The sequence below is a fragment of the Heteronotia binoei genome, chromosome 4, assembly GCF_032191835.1.
Source record: "Heteronotia binoei isolate CCM8104 ecotype False Entrance Well chromosome 4, APGP_CSIRO_Hbin_v1, whole genome shotgun sequence".
Taxonomy (NCBI): domain Eukaryota; kingdom Metazoa; phylum Chordata; class Lepidosauria; order Squamata; family Gekkonidae; genus Heteronotia; species Heteronotia binoei.
This window is the reverse complement of record NC_083226.1, coordinates 19,681,408-19,695,677: the sequence shown is the minus strand read 5'-3', so window position 1 is coordinate 19,695,677 and position 14,270 is coordinate 19,681,408. Positions and strand designations below refer to the sequence as shown.

Genomic DNA, 14,270 nt, shown 5'->3' with positions numbered 1-14,270 from the left:
AAAACCCAGTCAACTTGCGGAGCAGTGAGGTCCACGGCTGCTAGCTCGGCACCATCTTGAATCCCATCTCCTCTACATTGCTTAGTATTTATGAGATTTGTATTTTTCCCACGGTTGTTTGGTATTCATCTAGCCTTGATTAGTACTGTGGTGCCTGGTATTTTTTGCTCCCGCTTGGGGGTTGCCAACCTTAGAGAGGGCAGAACTGCATGTGCCATTTAGGAGTTTCCTGTTACACAGGGAATTGTGCTGGGGAAATGCTAGGGGTGGTGTCAGTCATTGGAAGAAGAGAAGAAGAGATTAGATATATATCCCACCCTTTGCTAGCCAAAGGAGTCTCAGAGCGGCTTACAAATCTCCTTTCCCTTCCCCTCCCCACAACAGACACCCTGTGGGCAGTGTTCCCTCTAAGCTGAGTTAGTATGAGCTAGCTCACAGATTTTCACGACCTGAGTTCGATCCCCAGTGGAAGCTGGGTTTTCTCAAGGTTGACTCAGCCTTCCATCCTTCCGAGGTCGGTAAAATGAGTACCCAGCTTGCGGGGAGGAAAGCATAGATGACTGAGGAAGGCAGTGGCGAACAACCCCGTAAAAAGTCCGCCGTGAAAACGTTGTGAAAGCAACGTCACCCCAGAGTCGGAAACGACTGGTGCTTGCACAGGGGACCTTTCCTTTTCCCATACGTTTTTGTCTTAGCTCAGGAGGGATGACCTCCAGAGCACACTAATTCACAACTTTAATGTCGCCAGTAGCTCACAAAGTAGAATTTTTGCTCACAAGACTCTGCAGCTTAGAGGGAACATTGCCTGTGGGGTTGGTAGAGCTGAGAGAGCTCTCCCAGAACTGTTCTTGAGCAGAACAGCTTTGAGAGAGCTTGTGGCTGACCCAAGGTCACATCAGCAGGTGCATGTGGAGGAGTGGAGAATCAAACATGGTTCTCCAAGGTAATTGTCTGCACACTTCACCACTACACCTAACTGGAAGCCTCTTGGAAGCTAGGAGAGAACCAAGCAGGTTCACGGCCAAAGCGCTCAGTCTTGGCTGTCAAGATAATTTCATTGTCTGAGACAGCAGCAGCTGCCGCCTCCCACACCTCTTGTTTGCCTCCACCCACCCACCCATCCTTGTCCCATCTGGCTACTGACTTGCAGTAACAGTAGCAACAGCAATCACTGCCCTTGGTGGGAGGCAGCTCTTCACACTTCTTTGCTGCCCCCTCCCCACCCAGCTTGAAAATCCGCATAACAAGCCACATAAACAAGCCTGAGGAACTTTGGGAACTGTCACAAGACTCCTTCCTCTTGCGAGAGCTTGGCTGCCGTTTTGGTTGCCCTGGCGACTGGTAACTGGAAAGGGCAGCTGAACTCTCACTTTTGGAAGAACCTTAGATCCAGGCGGGCAGCCGTGTTGGTCTGAAGCAGTAGGACAAAGTTTGAGTTCAGTGGCTTCTTTAAGACTAACAATTTAATTCTGGGTATGAGCTTTCTCCGATACACTGAAATGGAAGTTCCCAGTCCATATTGTGAGAGTTCTTGAATTGGCACACAGAGCTTCAAATTATTATGAAAGAGGTTGAGGGAAGAGTGGAGGTAAAGAGAACAACCTCCTCTTTCAGGCAAGGGCAATCTCCTTTGACTGGCTTTATAGAATTCTGCTGGAAGGTCTTTCTCGCAGCCAGCTTCTCAGAAGTAACTCTACAGCTACTCAGGGCTTTCTTTTTTTAAAAGAAAAGGCCCAGCAGGAACTCATTTGCATATTAGACCACACCCCTGACATCACCATTGTTTCACACAGGGTTTTTGCTGTAGAAAAAGCCCAGCAGGAACTCATTTTCACACCCCCTGACACCAAGGCAGCCGTAACTGCATTCCTGTGCATTCCTGCTCAAAAAAAGCCCTGCAGCTTCTCATCATCAGCAAGCAGCTGGTGCTGGACCAGGAGACATGCACTTTGTCTTCTCTCCTGGATCTCCATTCTAAGCCCTCATCTCCGGTGCTCAAAGGGTGTGGGTGAAACTGGAGGGCTGGTAATGACCACCTGTTGGAACAGGGCTGGAAGGTGCTGGTGGCTCTGCACCAGCCATTGGCTGTGAACTCTGACAAGCCTGCAGCTCATCTTTTTGCTTTTGGCTTCTGCCGATTTGGAGCAGGAGTCCTCTCTGCCTGAAGAGTCCTTATCTCCTGACTGAGCCATGACACCATCCAATGAAGCTGTTGCCCGCCCCGTGTCCCCCCCACCCTCAGAAGCTGTCTAATCCTTTTTGAATGCCATCTATGCCATTGAAGAAGTCCTTGTTCTTGGTAGCAGAAAGGAGATGAATTTATTTTATTTTTTACCCTTTCTGTGGTAATCGGGGCTTGGGGCAGCTAACAACATAAATACAAAACGGCTTTTCCGGAGCTTTTGCATCTCACGTGGTAAAAGGGCTGCCTACCGAAATGGTCCTATGACCTGGATGCCCTTTGCTATCCTGATCTCGTCAGAGCTTGGAAGCTAAGCAGGATCAGTCCTATCAGGGGTGCCCTCTTCCCCCAGATTTACAGCTCATCTCCAGACTAGAGATCAGTTCCTCTGGAGAAAATGGCTGCTTTGGAGGGAAGACTCTATAGCATGACGCCCCACTGAGGACCGTGTCCTCCCCAGGCTCCACCCCCCGAATCTCCAGGAATTTCTCAACATGGAGCTGGCAAACCTACTCCCCACCAGTGTTCCCTCTAAGCTGAGTTAGCGTGAGCCAGCTCACAGATTTTTTAGCCTCCAACTCACATGTTTCTGTCTTAGCTCAGGAAGGATGAACCCAGAGCACACTGATTGATGCACAACTTTAATGCCAGTCGCTCACAAAGTAGAATTTTTGCTCACAAGACTCTGCAGTTTAGAGGGAACATAAACCCCCTGCCAGCAGCCGGGTGGGACCAGGCAACCCTAGCTCTATTTAGAAGAAGACGACTGCAGATTTATACCCCGCCCTTCTCTCTGAATCAGAGACTCAGAGCAGCTTACAATCTCCTTTCCCTTCCTCCCCCGCAACAGACACCCTGTGAGGTAGGTGGGGATGAGAGGGCTCTCACAGCAGCTGCCCTTTCAAGGACAACCTCTGCCAGAGCTATGGCTGACCCAAGGCCATTCCAGCAGCTGCAAGTGGAGGAGTGGGGAATCAAACCCGGTTCTCCCAGATAAGAGTCCGCGCACTTAACCACTGCACCAAACTGGGTGGGAGATCACCGAGGAAGTCCAGAGGCCTTATGCAGAGGTAGGCAGTGACAAACCACCACTGAATGCCTTTTGCCTTGAAAACCCTATGGGGCCGCCATGCCGGCAAGACTTTTTTTTTTTAAATCACCCTGCATCATTTAAAAGAGATGTTTCTCCTTGGCTCAGCCTAATATGGAGTCAGACCAGTGGTCCATCAAGCCTAGAACGGCCTACTCTGGTTGGCTGTCTAGTGTCTGGGGGGTCTTTCCCATGTCCGCTGCCTTAGAGCCTCTCATCGGCAGTGCTGGGGATTGTACCTGGGAGTTCTTGCATGCAAAGCATGATTTACCTGTGACTGAGTGTGAACCCCCCCCCCCTTTCTCTTTCCTGCAGTGGTCCCCAGCGCTGCTACCATCATCATTGTGGTGTGCGTGGGCTTCCTGGCCCTGATGGTGGTCCTGGGCGTCTTGCGGATCCACTCCTTGCACAGGCGAGGGGAGGGGCAGGAATGTCCAGGGGAGGCCGCCGGGAGCCAAGGAGGCGGCAGGGCCACCGAAAGCGAGATGTTCTGGGACGACTCGGCCCTCACTATCATCGTCAACCCCATGGAGGTGAGTGAAGACAGCGGAGGAACCGGAGGGGAGAAATGCAGAAGCTTGGAATAAAGGACAGAACAGACTCGAGATTCCCCCTCGCCGAGGTTCCCCCCCCCCCCCCACATCTTCCCAGTTGAGAAACTGGGAAACATCACCATTGTTTCACATACACTCCATCCTCCAAACCATCTATCTTCTCTTGGGGAACTGATCCTTGTCATCTAAAAAAAACCCAGCAGGAACTCACTTGCATATTAGGCCACACCTCCTGATGCCAAGCCAGCTGGAACTGCATTCCTGTGTGTCCTTGCTCAAAAAAAAAAAAAAAAGCCCTGGCTATAATGCATTTGATGATAATACATTATTCAAGAGTTGTGTGGATTAAATGCTGGAAGGTTTAACTTGGTAGTCACAAGCAGGTAGTTTCGTTGTGGCCTCATGAGAAAGCTTTCGTCCAAATAGTCACACTTCCTTTTGCTTACAGCAAAATTTGGAAAAACGAAGGTATGTACGTGCTAAGGTCACATGCGATGCAGCAGTTTGCAGCATTTCCTCAAGTATTAAGAAATTTAGGGATGCCAGCCTCTAGGCGGGGCTTGGGGATTCCCTGGAATTACAGCTCATCTCCAGATGACAAGGAGAAAATAGGTGGTTTGGAGGATGGAGTGTATGGCATTGCATCCCACTTCTGTCTCTCTCCTTCTCTGGCTCCACCCCCAAATCTCCAGGAGTCTCCCAGTGATTATCTGGTAATTTACCCCCCCATCCCCTGCTGTTGGCAACCCTACACTTGTCTAATTCCTGGCTCCTCCCAGGAACTACAACAACACAATCACGTTTAGTGTTCCCCCTCCTTTAGGGGAGCGACGGTGGCTCAGTGGTAGAGCATCTGCTTGGGAAGCAGAAGGTCCCAGGTTCAATCCCCGGCATCTCCAACCAAAAACGGTCCAGGCAAATAGGTGTGAAAAACCTCAGCTTGAGACCCTGGAGAGCCGCTGCCAGTCTGAGCAGACAATACTGACTTTGATGGACCGAGGGACTGATTCGGTATAAGGCAGCTTCATGTGTTCATAGTGTGTTTAATGGGCTGTCATATAGAGCAGGGTCCCAGTCCGTGGCCTGTTAGCAATTGGGCCGTGGAGTGAGGCGAAGCAGCCCTGCCAACTCTTTCACCGAAAGAGGCAAAGCAGCTTTGCCGCCCCTTTCATCTGCCTGGGATCTGGGCAGACTAAAAAGGCAACGCAGCCTAGCTCCGAAGCACCACTTCTTTCCTCTGCCCATGTCCCAGGTGGATGGGGCATCACATTTACCTCGCCTACCTCTCATTGGGGGCACAGACAGGGTGGAGGGGCTGCCTGGAGCAGCAAAAATCCCAGCTCACCTCACCACCGGTCCATGGAAAAATTGTCTCCCACAAAACCGGTCCCTGGTGCCAAAAAGGTTGGGAACCACTGATACAGAAGATGGTGTGGAGTTCTTTTCTGTTGCCCCAGAAGGTCGGATCAGAACCAGTGGGTTGAAATGAAATCCCAAGAGTTTTTGGTTAAAACGTTAGGAAGAACTTCCTGCCGGTTAGAGCGGTTCCTCAGTGGAACAGGCTTCCACGCAAGGTGGCGGGCTCTCCTCCTTTGGAGGTTTTCAAACAGAAGCTAGATGGCCATCTGATAGCAATGCTGATTCGGTGACTTGAGGCGGAATGCGAAAAGGATGGCAGGAAGGACTGCATCAGTGCTTAGTTGTGATTTTACTTGACGGTCTTATTGTTTTAATACGATTTACTAATGTTGCCTCTGTTTATTTTGTGTTAGCCGCCTTGAGTCTTTGTAGAATGGGCGGGATATTAATAATAATAATAGAAGAAGAATTGCAGATTTATACCCCGCCCTTCTCTGAATCAGACTCAGCTGCTTTTACAATCTCCTCCCCCACAACAGACACCCTGTGAGGTGGGTGGGGCTGAGAGAGCTCTCACAGCAGCTGCCCTTTCAAGGACAACTCCTACAAGAGCTATGGGTGACCCAAGGCCATTCCAGCAGGTGCAAGCGGAGGAGTGGGGAATCAAACCTGGTTCTCCCAGATAAGAGCCCGCACACTTAACCACTGCACCAAACTGACAATAATAATAATAATAGTTCTCGTGGCCCTTTCTTACATGCCCAGGGCTCAGGCAGCATTTCCCCCCCTTTTTTGGAAAGTAATCAGTTTATTGAAAAAAATTGAAAGGATGCAGATGCAAACTTAAATAAGTGTTGCAATAAAGCTGGAATAGATAATTAGGGATCCTGGAGGGTTTTTGCCATCTTCTAGGCATTGAGTGGGGGCGGGGGGAGCTAGTTGTGAATTTCCTGCATCATGCAGGGGGTTGGACTAGATGGAGGTCCAGTCCAATTCTGTGATTCTATGTTTTCTTTCCCTGTTCAAGATTTCTGGAAACTATCCATTTCTCTGGGAGGGCGGAAGGAGGAAGAACCTGAGACAGGCGGTCGGTCGCCCCTCTTTCTTAACTCCCCACCTCTTTCTGCCCCTCCACAGTCATACCAGAGCTGCCAGGAGCAAGCAGCGGAGGCCGCCGAGTCGAAAGCCAGAGAGGTCACAGAAGAGGAGGACAGCAGTGACTCGGAATCCCCCGACTCTCCGAGCAGCGACGCCACCGACGACCAGCGCATTGTGATCAACCGCGATGTCCCCTGCCGCTACTAGAGAACTGCGACGGATGGCGAGAGAAGTGGAAACATCCACGTGAGGGAGGGGAGGAGGGCCTGCTTATGGTTAATGTTTGGGGAGGGAGGGGCCTGCTTCCACATCTTTCCACATCCCCCCCTTTCCCCACTCCCTGCCCCGCTTCTTTCCAGACCTCTCTCAGTATGGCGAAGGCCAGTCCTAAAGAGTGCCGGGGCCTCGAGCAGGCAACCCGAACGGCACCTCATCCTCCCAGGAATTCCTCAGGGGTCGATCCCCATCCCCCAGGGAGTTCTCATGTGCAAGACTCCTTAAAATAGGGTTGCCAACCTCCAGTTGGAGCCTGGAGACTGCTCAGAATTACAACTGATCTCCAGCCGAGAGATCAGTTTTAATGGAGGGGATGGCTGCTTTGGAGGGCGGGCCTGCTGAGGTCTGAAGATGATATTGGATTTATATCCCCCCCCCCTCCACTCCAAATCTCAGAGCGGCCTACAATCTCCTTTACCTTCCTCCCTCACAACAGACACCCTGTGAGGTACGTGGGACTGAGGGAGCTCTCCCAGAAGCTGCCCTTTCAAGGACAACTCTTGTGAGAGCTATGGCTGACCCAAGGCCATTCCAGCAGCTTCAAATGAAGTAGTGGGGAATCAAACCTGGTTCCCCCAGATAAGAGTCCGCACATTTAACCACTACACCAAACTGGCCCTCAGCACCTTGTTTCCATACCAATACCCTGCTTTCCTCAGGCTCCACCCCCAAATCTCCCAGAATTCCCCACCCCGGAGTTGCCAAACGGAGCTGCACAAAAGCACTACTGGGGATCGTGCCCCGTACGCCAGATCCGTCCGTCTTCAACGGCTGCCCTTTCCGGTGTCCCAAACCCCACCTCCCAAGGCAGGAGACACTACGCTTTGCCCTACACAGCGGGCCCACCTTTGCCCATGGTGGAGTCCAGCGGAAAGGCCCCTCCATCTTCCCCCAGGTCTTGAACTTAAGCTCTTAGGACAGGCCCCTCCTGCTTTTCAGTCCCAGCCCGAGGTTCCCGTCCCACTAGAGGAGGGTAAGCTGGGGTTGGCATGAGATGCAGCAGAAGCCCAGAGAAGCTGGAGGGAAGCTTGTGGGTGGGGAGGACAAACGGGGGTCCTTAGGCATCCCCAAGATTCTATATATATATATATTGTATATTTTTTCAATGTCGTCATTTGAGGTTTCTTCTTGTTTTCTTGTTTGATGCAAAGAAACGAAAAACCTGCCGCTTGTGTCGCTTTGTAAAATTGTCAATAATATTAAAATAAATAATAAGCGAAGAGTGTGTGGGGGGGGGGAATGGGAAGGACCTGACCTGGAGAAGGAAGTGGAGCAGATTTTAAAATAAAAAAAGGGTTTTAAAAAGTAAAGGCCTAGAGTGCTGAGGACTCTTCCTTTGAAGTTGGTTTTTTTGATTCGGGGTCTCCGTAGCTTTTATGGTGCCAAAAAACAGGGAAAAAGGATAAAGTTGGGGGTGGGGAAAAGGTGTGGTACTTCTTAGATTGCTGACTGGTTGGTCTCACATGAAGCTGCCTTATATGGACTCTTGGTTCATCAGGGTCGGTATTGTCTGCTCAACTGGCAGCTGCTCTCCAGGGTCTCTAGCAAAGGGCTTTCACATCACCTACCTAATCCTTTTTACTTAAAAGTTGCTGGGGATTGAATCTGGAACCTTCCACAGGCCAAGCCGATGCTGTGCCGCTGAGCCTTCTCCAAGCCAGCCAATGGGGTAGTGGGGGCTTTGAGAGCCACAAAATAAGAGTGAAAGAGCTGCAATTTGGCCACCCCTGCCATAGACCTTGGGAGAAACAGAAGTCTCTCTTCTCTGGTACTATTCCCAAATCTCCAGGAATTTCCCAAGTCAGAACTGGCAACATTAAACACAGGCAGGGTTTTTTTTTGTGACAGGAACTTCTTTGCATATTAGGCCACACACTCCTGATGTAGCCAGTCCTCCAAGAGCTGACAGGGGCCTTTAGTACTAGAAAATGATTGGTTAATTACCAACCCAGCTTCCCTGTGAGCTGGGTTAGGGGAAAAAGAGTTTGAAGTTACAGAAATGGAAAAAGGAAAGCTTATTTTCCTCCTCAAGCACACACAACTTTTGAATTTTTTTTTAACCTCACTTTCTGCGTGAACACAGATGTAATCTTGATTAGGAGTAGAATTCCAAGTCATATTTCCTCACCCAGATGTTAAGAGGCTGTGAACAGTTTTATCAGAGTCCAGACTATTGCCATTTGCCACAACACACGTACTTTTTGATTAAAATAACTGAAATTTGTTAATCTAACTGGATTTGTTAATCTAACACAAGTAAACAATTAAATGAGCCCTGTCCCCCAATAACAACTTGGGCCAATCTTGAATTCCATCCCTGCAATATGGCAGCTCAGCCTCCAGAAGCTTCCGGAAGCGACGGGTAGTGAGCAAAGAGAAGGCTGGGGAGGATAACTCCAGTAGCCTCTGGTGTCTTGGCTCTTCCTCAGCTGGGGAAATCTCTAGCAGAAAGTTGCCTCAGCAGCTTGTTTCTGAGGCAGTTGAGGAAAGTCTTCAGGGGCAAAGGACACCCTCAATCGATGTAGACATTTCTGGAATCACATTCTGAGCCTTGACAGAAGTGTCAAGAAAAATGCAACTCATCAGCCTTGGTATTTTAAATAAAATATGAAATAATACAAATATATTTTATTAATAGATAACTTAAAAACAGAATTTCGATGTAGTGTGTTTCTTGATTCTTCCTGGCTGTCAGATGGAGCCAGAAATCCACAGAAGTGATGGTTGATTTCAGCAGCGTGACTTTTCTGTATCACCACTGCGCAGCCTTCCCTCCCTCCACACCAAAGGCATCCTCTGCAAATGAAACACCTGTAAATAAGGCCACAGCCAATCCAAAGAGAAACTGCTGTCAGGAAGGGGCTTCCTCTTGACAGCAGAGGGCGCCATTTCTCTGCTCAGCCACAAGTTGCGGGATGCTAAGTTACCTCTGCCAGCAAAGAGCAGATGGGGAGTGTGAATTTAGAAGGACACAAATTCTCCTGCCTGTCAGGGAGAGGGCAAGTTGTCCTGCCGAGCATGGAAGCCAGCATGGAAGGAGGAAAGGAACTCTTCAGAGTTAGGGTCTGATTTCACTGTAAGAGAGCTTCATTCACGCTTCTGCATTACAAACCACCTTGCAGAGTTCCCCCACTGCTTGCTCTCCACGATACAAATCTTGTATCATTTCCGTTAACTGCCCAAGGGCTTGGGGCTAAGTAGTAGCACATTATCTCTGCATTGACCAGCATGCTGGAGACCAGTTCTGGAAAGACTGTGTGCCTTTGTATCCTTTTCCAAAGTACAGATCTCCGCACTGTTGCCTCCGCTCAGCGAGCTCTCCGATTCAGATTCTCCATCTTCCCATGATTCCTCAAGGCAGCTGCACTTGAAAACATCCATCAGGTATCATGTCTTGAGAACAAAAACTAAGAGAGGGAGAAGCTACTAGCTTTCAGATCTTGTATGGCAGTCAGTGTCCAATCACAGAATGGGTAAACGTGCCCACTGTCAAGGCACTGCATTCCCCGAAATGCACTTGCAAACGCTGACCAATCACCAAGGAAGAGAAAGGAGTCATATTTTTGTGGCCAGGTGAATGGTCAGTTCATAGGTGACCATGACGATAGCTGCGTTGGGGATCTGTCGGATCAGGTGGGCCAGAAGCCCGCGGTAAAGAGCTGAGGGGCCCTCTTCCCTGACCACAAGCTGCAGGGTTTGCACGAAGGAGCGGTAACGTGAGCCCTCCTCTCGAAGCCGTGTCCGGATTACCTCTGGAGAAAAAAAGAAAGGAATGTAGTGAGCAGGAGTCATTTTGTAGAATAAGAGGTGCCGGAGCAAATTAGCACAACTCATTTGCATAGGCCACACATCGCTGACATCACCAGGTAGTGTACTGATTTATATCAGCTCAGCATCTACTTTAAAATGCTTCTTGAATTGTAATTGTCATCATAAAACCTTGCTCCCCTCCAATGTTCCCTCTAAGCTGAGTTAGCGTGAGCTAGCTCACAATTTTCTAGCCTCCAGCTCACACATTTTTGCTCAGGAAAAATGGCCATAGAGCCAACTCATTCATGCAGTCGCTCACAACTTTAATGCCGGTAGCTTACAAAGTAGAATTTTTGCTCACATGACTCCACAGCTTAGAGGGAACATTTCTCCCCTCATACTTTTAAAATTACTTTCTTCTACATGGCCACAGTGGCATGAAGAGTTCCATCTGCCTGCTTTATATGTTTTGGTTCTTTTCCCATTTTTTGTGGGGAAAAATACTACAAAGTTTGTCAAATCTTCGAGTTCAGCAAAATTCTCACAGGGGGTTTGAACAATGGAGCCCAGAAGCAAGTATGGGGGGTGGGGTTCAAGAAAGAAAGAGCACAATAAAATGTAGAGGTTCCAGAGCTCTGCTCCTGTGAGCTTCTACCCAAAACGAGGCCTGGTAGCGAGAAAGATGGTGGCCTGGCAAATCCCCAGCCCTAGCCGGATGGATGTGGATGAAACGACAGGACTTCAAGCAGGCTCACCATGTGGATAGGCGAGGCATGAGGCGCAGGTTTTTGAGACGGCAGCTGCTCCCATCAGCCCAAAGAAATCCTGGCTGTTGGGTGGGAAGATGAAGGATGGCGACCAGAACAGCCGGTTTTCCCTCAGCTGCTTCTTCAACGCCTCGTAGATAACAAAATGGATGACTGTTTCAGAGACTCCGGCGTAGGAGGCTGAAATCCCACGGTAAAAGCCTCGCAGGCCCTCTGTGTGGTAAACTCGCATGGCGCATTGAAGGGCACTGCCACGCACCTCGCCTTTGGCCCTGCAGAGATCAAAGCAAGAGCAATTAGCAACAGACCTCCTTGACTTGGGCATGAAAAAGGTGGTGTGTATTTTGAAGAAGTAGGGGTGAAACGCCCACAATTTGAAACCTACAGAACTCATATTCTAGACTCAGAAAGCACCCTGATAGATTTCTTTTCACCTCATTTTGCAAATGTTATTCTGTGTTACTGATGGCATTATGGGGGAGGGGGGAGGAGGAGGAGGAGGAATTGTATTTATACCCTACCCTTCACTCAGTCTCAGAGCAGCTGACAATCTCCTTTCCCTTCCTCTCCCAACAACAGACACCCTGTGAGGGAGGTGGGGCTGAGAGAGCTCTGAGAGAACTGTGTCTGTCCCAAGTTCACCCAAGCTGCTTGCATGTGGAGGAGTGGGGAATCAAACCCAGCTCTCCAGACTCATGTCCATCGCTCTGAACCACCGCACCAAACTGGCTGACGTACGAAAAGTAGGGCTGCAGCACCAAACCCCTGGAAGAAATTGGCGCGCAGAGCCAGGTAAGCTGGCATTATGCGTCCTGCACACTTACGCTCTTACCGGCGGTGACAAAAGGGGCACTCTAGCATTTTGTAAAAATGCTGCCATTTTGCCACGGAGCTTTTGCAAAATTCTAGAGAGTTCCTTCTGTCACATGGTTTTTTACAGGAAATGATCTAAGTGCGCCAGTACAGTGCATATGTACAACCTGTGCCTAAGATGCTGGTGAGCAATGAGAAGAAGATGATGCTGGATTTATATCCTGCCCTCCACTCCGAAGAGTCTCAGAGCGGCTCACAATCTCCTTTACCTTCCTCCCCCACAACAGGCACCCTGTGAGGTGGGTGGAATGGAGAGGGCTCTCACAGCAGCTGCCCTTTCAAGGACAACCTCTGCCAGAGCTATGGCTGACCCAAGGCCATGCTAGCAGGTGCAAGTGGAGGAGTGGGGAATCAAACCCGCTTCTCCCAGATAAGAGTCCGCACACTTAACCACTACACCAAACTGGGAGGCTTCATGCTATAGGAGGAAGCCTGGGATCCCTACCCTGAAGCCCCGCCTTCCAATCACTGGAAACCTTAATCACAAATTACTCTGGCTCTTGAAGCTGTGTAGGCATCAACAGGCAAAATTTCAAGCTTTTCTTCAGGAGAAAGGAAGGAAAGAAGGCGGAACTCCTTAGGCAACTGAATATTGTGCTTGGTACCCAGCTGTGGATGTGCATCCTTGCAAATATTCCCCCTTCCACCTGTGCAGGTGGTCTCCACACACCTGCTGATTTCCCACAAGGCCTGTAATCCACCCAGGGAATCAATCTGGTGCCTGAGAAGACCAAGGCCCTGCTTCCCTTACCTGGCTTCCAGCTGCATTCTCGTCTTCACCAGCCAGATGGGGTTGGTCAATGTGGCCGAACTGACGCCTGTGAGGAGGAGGAGGAGGAAGAGGAGGTCAAAGGTCTCTTTGTGAAATTGTGCAGCTAATGGAAGACTGAAGGGCTCATTCTGGAGGTCTCAGCCAAGACACCAGGGCACTGTCTAGCCAAAGGTAGACCTTTTCACATCCAACTGATGTGAACACATTCCTTCAGATACACTCACCAGGCATAGGCAGTAAATAAGAGACTTGACATGGATGCTCTGATCTTAAGACCTTAAGAACATTAAATGTTCTTTTTTTTGTGACTGTTTGACAGAGTGTTGGACTGGATGGGCCACTGGCCTGATTCAACATGGCTTCTCTTATGTTCTTCCACGAACCAGCATACCTGAGCTGAGCATTACCTGTTTCCTCAAGTTGGAGAGTCAGTTTGGTGTAGTGGTTAAGTGTGTGGACTCTTATCTGGGAGAACCGGGTTTGATTCCCCACTCCTCCACTTGCACCTGCTAGCATGGCATTGGGTCAGCCATAGCTCTGGCAGAGGTTGTCCTTGAAAGGGCAGCTACTGTGAGAGCCCTCTCCAGCCCCACCCACCTTTCAGGGTGTCTGTTGTGGGGGAGGAAGGTAAAGAAGATTGTGAGCCGCTCTGAGACTCTTCGGAGTGGAAAGTGGGATATAAATCCAATATCTTCAAGTGCGACGTAGCCAGATTTGGATTGAAACCACAGCATAAATAGGGCTGCCAACACAAGGCAGAAGAAGAAGAGATTGCGTTTTTACCCTGCCTTTCACTTGGAGTCCCAGGGTGGCTTACCATCTCCTTCCCTTCCTCTCCCACAAGAGCCACCCTGTGAGGTAGGTGGGGCTGAGAGAGCTCTGAGAGGACTGCTCTTGAGAGAACAGCTCTGAGAGAACTGTGGCTTGCCCAAGATCACGCAGTAGGTGCATGTGGAGGAGTGGGGAATCAAACTCGGTTCTCCCAGATTAGAGTCCGCTCACTTAATCACTACACCGAACTGGCTCTCCAGGTTGGGAAGTTCCTGGAGATTGGGGAGGGGAGCTTGTGGGAAGGCAGGATTTTGAGGGGATATCAGTGGGGTATGCCATAGACTCCACCCTCCAAACCAGCCGTTTTCTCCACAGAAACTGATCTCTGTCGCCTGGAGATCAGTTGTAATTCCAGGAGATTTCCAGGCTCCACTTAGAGGCTGGCAAACGTAGAGGTAGAAGGGGTTGTTCTCTCCTTTCCCCAGAGCCTCAATCTGAATCAGGCCCTGCACCTTTTGTGTAAATGAGCTCTCTGTAGCTGTTGTCTGGCTAAGGGGAAAGGGAAGTGGGACTGGGGAAACCCCAACCCAGCTGGGGGGAGAAACGCCTTGCTTAGTCTGTGGGAGAAAACTGCAAGTTTAACTTTCCCGTGGATTTCATTTGGGTAGATTGGCAGCATGACCCACACATTCTAGTTTCTAATGCTGCCTGCCCCTGGTTGAAAAACCATTCGCAGCTTCTGCTGACCCCTAGTTACCAGCCCCCCTCTGGCAATCCC

General features: G+C 49.8%; 2 protein-coding genes across 3 annotated transcripts in view; one reads left to right on the top strand and one right to left on the bottom strand.

Annotated features, from left to right (window-relative positions):
- The window catches only part of CLSTN3 (calsyntenin 3), a 59,198-nt gene extending 52,692 nt beyond the window's left edge, over positions 1–6,506 (top strand). The window contains exons 17-18 of the mRNA XM_060236895.1: positions 3,588–3,805; positions 6,323–6,506. Of these exons, the coding sequence (XP_060092878.1) occupies positions 3,588–3,805; positions 6,323–6,490 (386 nt within the window). The 3' untranslated portion in view covers positions 6,491–6,506. The remainder of the gene's footprint in view (positions 1–3,587; positions 3,806–6,322) is intronic.
- The window catches only part of LOC132570344 (solute carrier family 25 member 36-A-like), a 441,151-nt gene that overhangs the window by 412,757 nt on the left and 14,124 nt on the right, over positions 1–14,270 (bottom strand). The window contains exons 5-7 of one of the 2 annotated variants that reach the window (XM_060236891.1): positions 12,701–12,767; positions 11,065–11,348; positions 10,098–10,311 (exon numbers count right to left, since the gene is read on the bottom strand). In XM_060236891.1, the coding sequence (XP_060092874.1) occupies positions 10,115–10,311; positions 11,065–11,348; positions 12,701–12,767 (548 nt within the window). In that variant the 3' untranslated portion in view covers positions 10,098–10,114. Of the gene's footprint in view, positions 1–9,153; positions 10,312–11,064; positions 11,349–12,700; positions 12,768–14,270 lie in introns of those variants that run through there. The other variant, XM_060236890.1, reaches the window with a different exon arrangement.